General features: G+C 42.0%; 1 protein-coding gene across 7 annotated transcripts in view; it reads left to right on the top strand.

Annotated features, from left to right (window-relative positions):
* LOC146391372 (adhesion G protein-coupled receptor L3) overlaps window positions 1-15174 on the top strand; it is a 253907-nt gene that overhangs the window by 161354 nt on the left and 77379 nt on the right. For all 7 annotated transcript variants that reach the window (XM_084924260.1, XM_084924263.1, XM_084924262.1 and 4 more), the window contains 4 exons: window positions 5190-5540; window positions 9021-9124; window positions 12588-12773; window positions 14811-14849. In XM_084924260.1, the coding sequence (XP_084780386.1) occupies window positions 5190-5540; window positions 9021-9124; window positions 12588-12773; window positions 14811-14849 (680 nt within the window). The remainder of the gene's footprint in view (window positions 1-5189; window positions 5541-9020; window positions 9125-12587; window positions 12774-14810; window positions 14850-15174) is intronic.

The following is a 15174-nucleotide window of genomic DNA, read 5'->3' as shown; positions in this document are numbered from 1 at the left end:
GAGGAAGCTGGCGAAAGCAAAACAAAATGTCCTTGTGTTGTCTCCAAGGCGATAGTGCTTGCAGACTGTGGCTGCTGTCTGCTGCTGCTGGCTTTTCTCTTTTTTCTCCTGTGCTCATCGCATGGAAAAGATATTTAAGTTTGCTCAAGGACACTTTCTTCTCTTTCATATGTGTGTGTGTGTGTGTGCAGGCATATTTAACATGCAGTATGTAGACAGGACATTCTGAAAAATAATTTGACGGTGGACTCAACGGGATCAAATGGAAGAATGGAATTACATTCCAGACGAGGTTCCCAGTGACTTTAAATTAACCTCATGCTGTGATGGTTATATCCTCAAGTCATATTTCTCTGTCGTATAACCCGCAGCATTCAGGGAGGTGGCACGATGAGTTTTATCATCACTATTCTAAAAGAAATAGTAAACTAAAGAGATCTTATGGCCTCTGACTTCGAGAAGCAGTTGGCGTTTTTCAGTTTTTGCCAGTGTTTGTTGACAAAATATTCAGAAGGCTATTGCACACGACATAAAATTTGTCATTTCTCCATTTTCATTTGTGTACGCGGGTTTAGCGTCTAAGCAGAGTGGCAGCACAACATCCTTTATGCTTAAAGCGTGAATTTCACCCCATCGGCTACTTACTTGGAAAGATATTCACAGATTCAACTTACGGCAGACAAATAGCTACAATCTCATTTTCAAAACAAGCTGTCCTCCGAAATGAATAACATTAGTCTGTGAGATGAGTGTGCCAGAACCATCTATAAGAAGTAACACCAAAAAGCTACTAACATAAAATATAGAGAGGTTGTATTTTGGGGGGTAATCTTTACCTTGGAAATAAAGTCAGTACATCACCTCCTTTTACGCTGTGTATAAAGAGAATAGTTTACAGGGGAAATCTGACAGAATCTCACAGTCGTGCAGTCTTTTAAATTAGTTGTAGTTATTTGTTAATGAGCTTTGAACCTCTTTTGCTATCAGTGCTAACACTCCTGTAGTGTTTTACTTACAAATCTATGTATGCATTAGAGCCCAGCTGATTTATCGGCAGATTGATGTTATTAAATACGATCAAACATTAGCTATTCAGGAATTTGCAAAGGCCAGCACTGCAACTTTGCTGTTGGCAACTTGTATTTGGAGTGCAACAAACACAACACCTTGATGATCTAAGTCAGCGGTCCCCAACATTTTTTGCGCCACGTACCGGTTTATGTCCGACAATATTTTCATGGACCGGCCTTTAAGGTGTCGTGGATAAATATAACAAAATAAAACCAGTACCGGTACCAGAAAAAAGAAGATTTATGCATAACACATGGGAAAAGACCCAGGGAAACCGAATTAACGATAAAAACAATAAAAAAATAAAGATATAAAAACCGATAAAAAACAAACCATAAATTTCACACCCGAGCATCAACTCTCGCGGCCCGGTACCAAACAGCCCGGGGGACCGCTAATCTAAGTAGTTGGGGAGAACGTAACCCAGTAAATAAATAACTACATCTTGCAACTGTTTGGTAAATCTGTATTTGGTGTGGCTGAAATAAAAATTATAATGAAAATATCGGCCGATATCACCAAATATCTGTATTGTCTGAAAAATCCTATATTGTTCAGGGTCTAGTATGCATGCACGTATTTTGGAGGTGGTGCAGAATATTCCTATTCCTTTTCCCAATTGCCTATTCAGTCTGGTTCTTACCAAGCAACATGAACCCAACATAAACTGGTCTTCCTAATGGTTTCCCAGTGGTGTAAAGTTACCAGATATCAGATATAAGGTATAATCCTTCTGCTTTTTACATGGAAATAGAAGCATGAAGCATCCTGGTTGAGTGTTTTACTTGGTTTATTCTAACTGTATTGAAATGTGCGTGGCTGAAACGCTAAAATAAAAAGTGACAGAGCAGATTTTATACAAAGAAGCAGAAGCTAATAGTCATAATCACAGACTGTATAAAAATTGGATGTAACCATTGTGTTTTTTTGAACAGCTAATCTAAGGCCTTGACCTGACTTTATCTACTTACTGAGAGACTTAATGTCAAAAGGAAAAATGGAGCACTTACATAATTTAATTTCCTAATATCTGAGTGTGGAACGGTAGAGCGGTGGTTAGCACTGTCGCAGCAAGAAGGTCCTGGGCTGGGGCCTTTCCAAACACATGCATGTTAGGTTAACTGGCTGTACATGTGAATGTGATTGTGATTGGTTGTCTGTCACTACACGTTAGCCTGAAACAGACTGATGAACTGTAGGTAGCCTTTCCCTCCACGATAGCTTGGATAGCCTCCAGCACACCTGCGACCCTGAATGAGATAAGCAGAAAAATTAGATGAATGGAACAGCATAATTAAATCCTGCCATCACATACTTAATACCACTTTGTTTTCATGTGAGAACTGTACAGGGTTTTCAGGGTTTCGGAGCTAGCATCTAATGCTTTAAAGCATTAGCTATATGTGTCTTTTATGTACAGTCTATTACCAACAGGAGCTTTAGCCCAGAAACTCTTGAGTGCACTAAAACAAATAATGGATCAATTTATTGCTGATTACATTCATTTTTTTAAATTCTAGCATGAGTCGTACAAGGAAGAATGTACTCCTCTGTATATTTACTCAGCAAAGAACTACCTTACTATCCATTTACAGTAGTGTGCTTACATTAGTCTGCATTTATAGGTGTCTAAGCAAAAGACACTCCCTCAGCAAAAACCCTCACGGTCACAATCACTTCAGTATCAGCATTCCTGACCAGTACAATCATCCCCTTATCCTAACAGGCCCCTCAGCACACCTGTTTAGCCACCGGCTTATCTTCGCCAGAGCACTGTGACCTTTGCTGACCCCCATATGAGCTGTGAATATCCATGATCAGATTCCCATCAGGTGCTCTAATGGTTTTTCTTTTACAACACGCAGTTTTAGCACCTCCAGCTGATTTCAGTTATCCTGAGATTGATTATGCTTCCCCTTTTCCAGGGTTTGGCGTATCGTATACGAGGTCATTTCTCCTCAAATACAGATATGAATACGCGTAAATGAGTTATCTCATAAATAATGAAATAAATAGACTGGTGGTGCCCTTGAAGATATTTCTTCGTCCCATTTCCACGATGATCGCAGCTGAAGGCTGCTGCGGAGCAGATTGATGACGCCGGCTAATAGGGGATGTAGGATGTAAATGGGGATGTCTTGGTCGGCTGGTGGAAATGCTAAATAAGTATTTGAGCATTCGTGTGGTTTCTTTAAAGCCCTGTTGACGGGTGGCAGTGTCAGTTTATGATGCTGATGAGGGCTGGCGTGTGTGACTGTACATTTGTGCTGGGCTTATTTTAAGCGCTTGCACCCATATCCACTTCTGTGACAGCCTGCTGTTTGAAATGTTTGTGTTTCCCACTTACCACTGATGTCTGCTACGTGTGCTAATTTGTGTTGTTTTTGTTTTTTCCTGCCTGCGATAGAAATTTGGAAGTTGTAAAAGCTGCATTATCGGGTAGTCGGGAGTAAATAGGCTCTGCGTGCCTTTAGTTCACATTGCAGCTCAATGAGGTTCTTGTTATAGTTCCGCTTTACTGATGGAGTGCCTCCACAGGAGTGTCCAACGTACCTGCAGATCTTGAAAACACAACAAACTCTTTTGTTAGCGGGAGAAAACAAATACTCAATCAGTCTGGAACTCTCGCCGCGTCGGCAAACTATTTAATCAACCGTGGCTGTCGTCGAACGCTGTTAAGCGTTAAATGCATTGACTGCTGATAGAAGTCGGATGTCATTACAGCCTCCGGGGGCTTCTGCGTCCCCAACAGCGGCGCTAATTTATGCTGTCTTATTTTGCTCCTACCAAATTTACCATACAGAGAAATTGTCCAATTGTAAATTGAATCAGAGGGAATTGCGTTTCGAGGAGGATGGGAGGGAGTGAGGGGGTGTCTGTTATCTGAGCTCTCCGGGACGCGTGACGTCCATTACGTGTGCCAACCTAAAATCGACCCTCATTACATTTTGTTTTGCTCTCCTTTCATACAGAGATTAGTACCATTTGTCACTTCTGTCATCTTGATTGTATCTTTGCATTAGTCGGAAACGACAAATGTCACAAATTGCATTTTTTTTCTTTTTGCTGAGGTCCAAATTGTGTGGGTGTGTGAGAGAGAGAGGGAGAGAGAGAGCACTCTCATTTGTTTAAAGAGTCTACAGCAAGCTTTCTTCTTTTGAATCGCTTTCAGTAATAAGATCACGACATACAGAAATGTCAGGGTAGCAAAAATAGCACTGTACAAAGAATAATACAGATTATACATATTATTAAAATAGAGTAAAAATATTCCATTGGGCATATTTTTGTAGACTAAAGCGAAGCTTTGGAAAATACATTATGAAGCATGGCCTCCCCATGTGTCCTCTGACCTTCTCTGGCTTAATCGAGTCCACGCATTCATAAAAAGCCTGTAGCTAAATTAATTTGGGACCTCTATTTTCCAATCAGGGGCCCAAGGGAAAGCTTCTAAAAGGGACAGGATGGATGAGAAGATGGCGTGATTGATGACAGGGAGTCAAAGAGCGGTATGTGCTTTTGAGTAGGAGGAAGAGGATTACCAAGCCGGTGTGCGAGCACATCTCGGTGCACGCCGGTGTTATGATAGCCTTTGTCCCCCAACAGCTCAGGCAAACAGCGTCATTAGCAAAAACCTCCTGGAGTGTAACCGCAGGGAAGACTCGCATCCAGGAAACGGGTATTTCAGTTTGTCCCGGCTGACCTCGAAATAGCACGGAGCTACAAAACCCGGGTATTGACTCACAGAGATATGCCCTCGTCAACAGCCGCATTTAGACTACACAGCTGGAAGTTTGTGTAGTGTGTGTAAGCTTAGCCGACGGGGGTCTAGAACTAGACCAAACACACACCCGTGTAAGTCACACCTGCCAGTTCCAGTTGATCCTCTTTGAACTGTTTTCTTTAAAACTGACACATGGAGAAGGAGGAAAGAATAAACCCGCATGCATACACTCAGGCTTGTTTTTTTTCTACCTGCACCAAAATTAATTTTCTCTCAGCGACACAGATGGAGTAAAAAAAAAGAAATTATTTGCTTTCAAGTTTCTTTTAATTTTTTTTTACATTTGAATTCATCGGCTCACTTTGTCGTCCCCTTTCTCTTTGTCGTTTCCTAGAAACGTCCTCCTCGATAATGGTGTACATGGATACCACGACCACAACAACGAGGACCTCCACCAGACCTCCTGTTACCACGACAACCACGACAACCAGGACCACCACCACCAAGGTGCCCGCCACGACGCCTTTGGTGGTCCAGTCGCCACGAACCACATCGGCAGTGGTGGAACCGTACCAGACGGTCTTGGAAGATTTGGAGCGAGAAGATGTCAACGCGGCGCCGGCCACCGCTAAGCTACCAAATCTTAGGGTGGAGTACTGCAGTCCACTGGTGATGATGGACGTGTCCTGGCCGAGGACGAAGCAGGGAACGTTAACCAAGATGCCCTGTCCACCTGGATCATTAGGTATTTATATTTATTTATTTTGTCCTGTCTCACTTAACTGGCCACAGCAGATGGATGTCTAGTTCTGCTTGAGGTTTCTTCCTGTTAAAGAAGGGTTTTTCTTTCCCACTGTCGCCAACTGCTTGCTGTTGTTGTGAATTGATACTGTACAGTTAAATAAAATTGTATTGAATTGAATTGAAGGAAAAGTTAGAGCAGGACTAAGACGTGAGCATGTATGGATGGAGACCGGAACATCTTGTTGCTAGGGAAAAGTGTATATTCCCTGACTAGCTAGCAAGTGCTTGCTGGACTTTGCTAGCTGTTGCTAGGTGAAAAAATGGTTGCAAAGACGGTGCTGCACCAACAGCCTGTTAGTGAGTGTTTGCAAACTAAATCAGCCACAAAGTAACCATGTAGATGGAGTGAAACTTGAAAAAGTTGTGTCTCATCACTGAAACCAGCCCATTTCAAAAGGTGCAACTCTTATTTTGAAAGTGAACGACTCCTTTTCAAGTAGTTGCAGAGTTACTGCAGACAAGTTGGCAACTTTTATGCAAACAATGTGTGACTGCAGCAGTCTTATAGCAACCAAAGCAATCTCAAGGAGGTTTCAGTGCAGCATGCTACTTTGCAACTAATTTTTCTAGCAACTTCTGACAACCACTGTCAATACACATTTTTCCCCAGTTACTAGGTTACCAGGGGGTCATTGGCAGGTCTTTACACCTGAGTGGGGGCTAAGGTAGTGTATTATCGTCCCAATGAACTCAGAGATACAAAGTAGTAGCAGCAACAGTAATTACCCATGTTATTCAATCTAGACTTCCATAACAAGCCTACCTACGCACAGATAAAATTGAACTTCACGGAAAGAGGGTTCTGGTCAGTGGCCGTCCGCTGCTCTGAGTACTTGGACATGGGTTAAATATAGAGAATTAGTTTCACTACAGGGATCAATAAAAAGATATCCTTCCAGGCTGAATTCCTTTACAGTTGCTCGGTACAAATAACATAAGTTATCCCGTGCAGCGTAGGTGATGACATTTTTAGTGCACTCACTTTTAAGGTTTTTCCCCGGAGAAGGGATTTAATTATCTGGTGAAGCTGTTGGCTTGTACGCTGTTTCTGTTGTTGTCGTTGTCATCGTTTTTGTTGTGGATGCTGTAGCATTTGGAACTGTTCTTCCAGATCTCTGCATTTTCTTTGGTCAAAACCAGGAAAATAGGTTTGCACGTGCCTCACGCACCTCAGATGGGCGTATGATTTATTCATTGCGTTTCCTGCCCCTTACATAATGCCAGTGACATTACGTCAAATAACGACCTGCAGTTGACCTAATCACTCCCTCCAAATCTCAAAGATTCCCATGTTTAGAGCTGAAAGCGCTGTCCTGATGAGATACGCGGATGTGCTCTTTCTTTGCTTCTCGTCTGTGTGAGGATGTCAGCTCTCTCCTTAGGAGACACAGTCTACTGTGAGCCTCTTTGCCTTGATGTTGTCACCGTGTGTGTTTTGTTTATGTTTACACTCCCCCTGCAGCACTCATTCTCTCGCCTCCTGTCCTCCTGACTCACTCTCTCCTCCTGACTCACTGATGCAGGGCTAAAGATAGCTTAGCATCGCATCTGTGTGGAAACTGGTAACCGGCGCGGCGCACGGCCATATTTACTTCTTGTCTCTCAGGGTGCAATTCATGTAATTAATTAGCGGCTAAACACGTTTGCGTTCGGCTCTTTTGAAAGGGCTGCTGCGCTTCATTTGTCAGGCATCGGGCCTTTGTTTGTGCGTGTCTCGTTCGAGCCCCGTCACCGTATCGATACTAAGAGAATGGAGGCCTGAGTACATCGAGATTAAATCAATGTTGGCCGGCTTTTGATATAAAAGCTTTACCTCAGGAAGTAAAAACCCAGGGGGAGCACTTCATATTTAAATGGAACCTGGCTATGATCAAATTATTTTTTAAGGCCAATCCTCTCGTAATACACGGATGAAGATTATAGTCCATCCATCCATTTTCCATCCAGAGTTCAGGGCCAATCTGTAGCAGGGCCAGATTATGGTAGGAGAAATTAAAGGGGTTACCTACTACATTCATATAGTTGTTGCATCAGCAAAATAACTCAGTGTTAATAATAAATGATTAAAACATAAAACAAAAGCTGTCATGCTTTATTTTATACATAGTAGAGTGACATCATAGCCCCCAAATCCTGCTCGAATGCTGGAAAAAGTCTGTTCGTTTCATCAATCAGCACCGAGATTCAGGCCCACACATTTACATACAGTCTTCATTACTGGGTAACACCAGCACCCATCGAGACCTCACTAACAGGCATCACATGGCAAGATAAGAGGCACACATACCCCACCTCCTCTCAGCGCTACTCTTCAAAGCCATTGCACTTCAGACGGCACTGCCAAGCAATACACAACTGTGCGAGCTTCCTCTGCCACTCTTTGAAAGTTCCTCGAGCTCCTCTTCCATGTACCATCACTTCGCCCGCTGTCATTCCCCCAGCATTCCTCCGACTCCCTCTTCTTTCTCCCTCTGTCTTTTATGCCCCTTTGCCTCTAAATATGGGCAGAAATACAGAGTTCCTTATCTTATAAACCCATCAAACATACAGCTGTCCAAGGTGGACCGGGGAAGGAAATTATATGTCAGTCAAAAGTTCTATCTGTTAATACCGGCCGTCTCACCCTCCCTTTAAGTACAAGCAAGGGCGATTTAATGTCAGCGTGTAGCCGTGCTGATGTCAGCTATGAAAATACGGGAGCAAATTATTTGAGGCGCGCGGCAGAACGAGTCAACAAGCAAGCTGCATTTCTACATTTCTACCTCGATGCCATTTTGCAGTAACAGTGAGTTCAGCTGAAAGCGATGGTAGGTACAGCAGATTCAGAGGGGCTTAACAGACACTGGTCAGTTTCTGGATGTGTGTTTGTGCTAAAGTCAAAAATGGAGCGTTTTGCAAGGAGCTCACTCACCGGAGCACCTCTCTGTCAGCAGAGAGCCCGTCTTAATTGACCTTCCTGATGAATTCAAGCTAGGGCAGACTTAATTGGTACCTATTTTGGTGCGTTTTCTTGCGTATGCAGGAGCCAAACTGTCACACACATGCAGACGCCGTCTGACTTTTAATGATTAAATACAGACGTGGGCAAGTCCAACTGGCCTCGAGTGAAGCAACTTCATTTCAGTCGCTATAAGATAAAGCCGTCCAATTACATTTTTCTACATCCATTAATTTAATCAATTGAAGAATTATACTCCTTGGGATTTTCTTGCAAATAGGAAAAGTAGTCGATACACAGAAGAAGAAACAGGTGGTATTTTGAGGTTTCCTCACTCTATATTGGGGAAAAAGTATAAAAGAAAACACAAAATATGGATAAACTTGATTGTCTCAGAATTTGCAAACCCAATCTAGTAAATGTGACGCCGTTCTTCCCACAAAGCCTCTTAACTCTCCTCTCTATCTCTCGTTCGCTCTCTAGGTGTGGCCTCATACATGTGCATGGGCCCCGAAGGATACTGGGACTCCCAGGGGCCTGACTTTAGCAACTGTACCTCGCCTTGGGTCAACATCATCAGCCAAAAGGTAACAAAAGTATTGGGAAAAAAAGATGCACAGATTCACAGGGTATATGATTTAGTTCATGGACTGCTTTTGTGTGTGTGTGTGTGTGTGTGTTTGTTTTTCCTGATTAGCAATTATCACACATTTCGCTTTAGAATAAAATTGTAGGAAAAAGCCTGAAGATAGCCTGGAGGATTTGGCTTTGAGCTTAAATGTATTTGGATTTAGCTTGAACACAACGGCGCCCTTTTACCTTATTCTGACGAACGTTCGCCGCAGATCACAATGCACATCGGGGATGCGTACATCATTTGTACTCAGAGGACTTTAGTTTTTGTGTGGTTTTTTTTTTTTCTCCTTTTGTCCTATTGTCTCTTCTTAATTGGTCCATTAATGTCATCGATTAGCCAGAGGCTTTACTCAATAGAAAGGTTATTCTTCTGCGTGCATGTGTTTGCCGTGAGTGGGTGGCTGGGTTGGGTTGGAGTGAAAACCAATACCACAGGATCATAGTGTAATAGCCTGCTGTGGGTAACAGCTAATGCAGACCACTTTCTGTCTTACATGAACCGGCGGTTATTTGCATTCTATACTTCTCAAGTGCAAACGATTCAGATCTCCTCCTCTGCAGGCGAGTTATTATGCAAAGCTCCATATTTATAAAGCTCCCTTTGTTAAAATCTGTAAGGGAATCAAATCTTAAAGGAGGGGAAGGTTACTGCAAGGGAGGATCAGGGTTCCAGGTTATGAATTGCAGGCAGTGCTGCAAATGTTCTCCCTTAAACTCATAGGACCCCGAGGCGTACATGTTATAACGCTTATGGTGTACTCGACGGCACCAAGCTCAGCCCATTAAACAAACGGCAGTTTGCGGATATGGATGGAGAACGGCTGTTGGGTAACAAAATAGAAGGCGGGGAAATTATCAGGTGCATTTCTGTGCAGCGCGGGCCCATTTCAGCAGTGCAATAAAGCTCAGCAACTGGCTGCTGTTTAGAGAAATTAACTACAGCAAAGCTTTTTCTGAACCTGCTGTGGCGGGCGGCTCGCTTCAGGTCTAACAGGGTGACTCTAGTGTAGAGTAATGCCTGTTAAATTCTACAGAAAGATGTGACAATCAAAATATGCACGCTTTTTTTAAACAAAGGTGTTATTAATCTTTTCTTATTTTTAAAGCAAATCACACTCCGACAGCGTGCCTGTCGGAGCAGAGACAGGAAGACTCTAATGAAGATCAACCTGCCAGACAATTGGAATGCCCATCTGGCACTTCGTTATTTTATATCTAGGGCCATTGTCCTGTATGTGGCACTGCTCATTACCAGATGGTTTCTCAAAATGAGAAAGGAAGATATAAAGCATGAAAAGGAAAGGAAATGACACGAGACAAGCAGAAGGGAGAAAAAGAAAGCAGAGCTATTTACCTAGCATCCCCACATCCCCTCATTAAGAGACGAGAACAGGGAGGGTAAAGAGGAAAATATCTTCCAAAGAAACATTCCTCTGCTTACACCTCTGTAAAGACCAATTTAAGCAGCCTAATTGGCTTCACTAATAAATTCCCAGGCGATGATAGCAGGTAATGTCAGAGTAAATCAGGACGATTCTGTTTTAGATGATACCACCGCTGTTTTGGGGCTCATCTTATGACTCGATTAGTTCAATCTTTAAAGGGAACTGACCCAGAGCGTAAGACCCAGATACGTTTTGGGCATTTAATCAACTCTAGATTTATTTACTGAGGCTACACAGTTTCCCATTGTAGTCATCGGCATATGCAACATGCAGGGCTGTCTTATCAGTCACCATTGCTGACAGGTAATTTCAAGCATTACTCATTAAAGTGATCTGTTTCTCAGTAACTGTGTGATTTCTTTCTAAAAGAATGTGGCATTTATTTTATTTCTTTTTCATTTAAATCTCTGTCGTCAAAGCATTTTGAACAAAAGCAGCGTTTTGTTGGTGTCAGGGGAAACCTTTTCATATATTATTTGAAGAAATTCCTGTAACTGCTTTGTTTTTGTTTTAAATAATGTGCTCTTTGGGAAGTTATTGAGGAAAAATTGTTGGTTTTGCTTTTTGGTGGAAACTCTGAGCTAAAATGAAAACTGTGGGTAGCAGATTTTACTAGCTAAGTAAGCTACTAGCTTACTAACTCTCACTTCTTTGTATTTTGCTTCCAAGGAAGCTGAGGTTCTTGTCTTTAGCAAGTTTTTATTTGGACATTTGCAGCTTTTCACTCATTCTTAGTCCAGTCCTTACATGTGACAATTTTCAGAGCAATATTTTTTTGTTTGTTAAGCCGATTAACACTAACCTGTGAATCTGTTGAGCACAAAAAAGCACCTAACTCAATAGATAAACCAGCGTTCTGTCTACACAGAGCAGAAAAAGTTGGTATTTTAGCCACTTTGCAACTATTAGCCTGCGACAAAACATAAAATTTGTTCCCACTGCTTTAATTTCTTCAATTCTACTAAAAATTGCAAGAATAATATCGTTTGACGGGCATAAATTAGTGTTTGTGCCCCAACCAAGTAATTCCCCTTGGTATGGTGTAAGTCCTGATGACTGCTGTACTTAAAGAAATGACAGGAAAGCCTGTTACAGTTTGGGCTGTGTTAAAGAATACCATGTATTGACTTTCAGGCTTGTCAATTGCACAGTTTTTGTCTTATATATTTATATATCTACATGTATATTTGCATGTTTCAGTAAACCACTGCAGTCATTTTCCGTTATCTTAGCAAAATACAAAGAAACGGTGGTTGGCTCAAGACTTTCTCACAGTACTGTAAAGTAGCTAAGCTATGATTGAACGATGACATTTCATAGGAGGGCTTTAGAGAATGTCAGAAGCTTTAATTTTACAGTATGTATACATTTGGCTGAACTGTTTCTGCAGTGAAAACTGGAAGTAATGTTTAAGATATGAAAGGTTCACTGTGCAAATAAAAAAAGCAATAATTTTCATACAACAATAAAAGGGTGACGGTGAGAGTAATCGTTTTCCTTGTGAGATTCTAGCACATTCGCATAACTTGTTGAACTTCATATATTCAGCACTGTGTATACACTGTTATCCCCAAGCTGCACTGCTCTCTATTAGTTTTTACAAAGGTGTAAGGCTTTCTTGGGAAATTCCCTCAATAGTCTCATAATTATGTCTGGATGCAATATTGGCTCCTAGTGTTCAGTCGGCTGAGGATCGTCTCACCACATTAATTGTGTGCAATATTGCAGCAGTTGCAGAAAAGGTTTAGGTTAAACGCCTGTTATTTTAGGGGGCATTATACATGAATACAGTAATTTGTCATGTTTTCTAGAGTGTTCTTTTTGAATGCCACAGCAGCAAAAAGCAAAGGACCTGGGGTTGTTTTGATTTGCGTTTAGTTATAGAGAAAAACACTCCGTACAAGCCAGCCGCCTCGTTTAAAAACTTCACAAATTCAGCTTTAACTGGATTGGCTGTCCCATTTCTTAGATAAAAGCCGGAGAGACGGCGGCGGTCATCGCCCGGGAGCTGGCAGAGCAAACCAAGAGCAATCTTCAAGCGGGGGACATCACCTACACGGTGAAGGCCATGGTTCAGCTGGTGGATCTGCTTGACGTGCAGCTGAGGAACCTCACACCAGGTGGCAAAGACAGTGCAGCACGGAGCCTCAATAAGGTATCGGAGGAAACTGGTTTGCACATATTTATTTGAATGATTTGATTTGCTAGAGCTGCTTTTGTGTGTAAGCATCCATTAATTCCGACTGTTAAGTTTCCGGTCTTGAGGCCTGCCTACCACAAGGCTTCAATCCGAAACCGACCAGTAGATATTCTTTTAATTATCTGCCGCTTGGCTCTGTGCTGTTGAGTAAAATGATATTCCCCGTTTTTCCCTGTAGTCTGCCTCATAATAAAAACCGACTTTCAATTTCGAGCACTTCTCTTACACTGAGTGCAATCAATTTTTACACTGACGCAGTTTTAAAAGTTGCCGTCCGCGCGCCAACATTTGCCCCGCTTGTGTTTTTTGTTTTTACTAATGCGACGGGGTAAGATTCCAGCGGGCTGGATGCGAGCGGTGGGGGGTGCAGAGCGTTTCACATTCGCTGAACTTGAATCTAATGTATTTATTACCCAATTCACAGCAGAGCACAGTAAGGGGCACTCAGGCAGAGAGAGCTAAAATAATACTTTCTATCTGCTGAGCGGCCAACAGAAAAGCAAACATCAGTGAAATTCAAAATGTCACTCGTTAATTTCCTGGAGCGGCATCACTTGTAGACGAACTCGAACACCTGTTCTCGGATTGCTTTTTTGGGACTGTTTTTTATTTCATTGCTGCAACAGACACAGATGTCCCTATTGAGGTTTTAGTGCCAGTTTTCTCCAATGGAGAGGGAAGGCAGTAAAGATGGCCAAAAGGCCTCAGAAGGGAAACTTGATGAGTGAAATCACATCGGAGCAACTAGAGTTTATAATACCTCTCGAAAAAATAAATACTGGCTTCACATAAAACAGACTGTTTGAGGGAGAGTCGACTAACGTGGTGGCGGTTGCCACCTAAGTCTTTAGTCTCTTTTTTAAAGTTGATGAAATGGCAAAAAAAGAGAGAAAGCAGCCGTATTGAAGGGGTGAGGTGGAAAAGCTTTTGCAACAGGGATAATTTATTCAAGAGGTCAGGGCTTACCAGTGATTTATAATTCTCTGTCTGCTGATATACAGTCCATTTTTTGCAGTACGGTGCATCTATGGAGCAAAAAAACATCCCTACGGGTTTTTCTTGTGCTCTGCATCCCTCGCCAGTGAGACGTCTCCCAACGGAGACACCGGAGTCCACAAAACTCTTCTTCTTCTTCTTCTTCTCTGTTTTGGCAATACCAAATGTTTCGCCCTTGAGTTCAATCATTTTGACACAATCTGCTAAGCAAATTAAAGATTTTTTTCTTCTTTTTTTTGTTAATATAATGAAGCAGAGCAGACTTTGCCAGCAAACAATGAAAGGATTGAGTTGGCAAACGGTGAGATCAGTGTCGTTTTCATGATCAAACGGTTAGCTGGCTAACGGTGCGGATGGGAACGCTTCCAGAAGAGTGGGCTGTGATGTAGAGCAAGAGGCTCCTTTATGGGGAAATGGTACTCTTTGGAGCTAATCTGCATGGGATTTAGCATGGTACTAGAACCTATCTGTTAAGCCACACAGCGGCTCTGCTGGCTACACCGCCTGTATCAGAACTCAATTAAAATGATTCACTCCCCATGCAGTCCTAACAGCACTTCTTTGTGCCTCAGCTCCCTGTCTGTGTTTTTTTTTTTTCTTTCCTTCTTTCAGGTATGCTAAAATGCTATTAGCATTAACTCTTCTTCGGTGGTGGCAGACGTTTAATGGATAACTGCACCGTGTTCTCTTGGGAAATTTCTCAAATAAAACATAAAACTTAAAATGTGACAACCTAGAAATCAAAGTTAAGAGTGTCATGCAGTATGCTTTTTCCTACTGGTCTCGTATGTCTAATTTTAGGGCTAATTAACAAGAGTCTCTACTTTTTTTTCACATATTACGCAGTCATTGTGCCAAGTGCTTTTCATAAAACTGTAGAGTGAATGTTTTAGTTTCTCACTTACTTTGAAATCTGTACTTCAAGCTGAAATGTTTCATGTGGAATTGCCTGACTCTTTTTTTTTATGCTAACTCTTGAATTTCTTTGGGTTGCAGTTGCAGAAGAGAGAGCGCTCGTGTCGGTTTTATGTTCAGGTATTTGGACCAAATTTTATTCCTCACTTCCTGCTCTTCGTTTCCTCATTGTGGTAACTTGTGCTGTCGTTTTCCATTTTTAACCACAGAATGTGAAATTTGGCCTTTTGAAGTGGCGCCCAGTGCCACAGTATCAAAGTCACCACATGTGTGTGCCATGTGTCGCCTTTCCTTGCAACGCTTGTCTTAAATCAAAGGGTCAAATTTCATTTTTGTCATTGTGTCTCAACTTTTAGTTTATTATTCATATTTTTCACCCACCACCCTGCATGCATACGATATGTAATGATAGTTTCTTGGCACGAGCCTGAGAGTTCCTCTATTT

Source organism: Perissodus microlepis, chromosome 3 (assembly GCF_051167445.1).
Source record: "Perissodus microlepis isolate ML-2025 ecotype Zambia chromosome 3, ASM5116744v1, whole genome shotgun sequence".
NCBI lineage: Eukaryota > Metazoa > Chordata > Actinopteri > Cichliformes > Cichlidae > Perissodus > Perissodus microlepis.
Note: the sequence above shows the minus strand (reverse complement) of the source record. Positions and strands in the feature narration are given on the sequence as shown.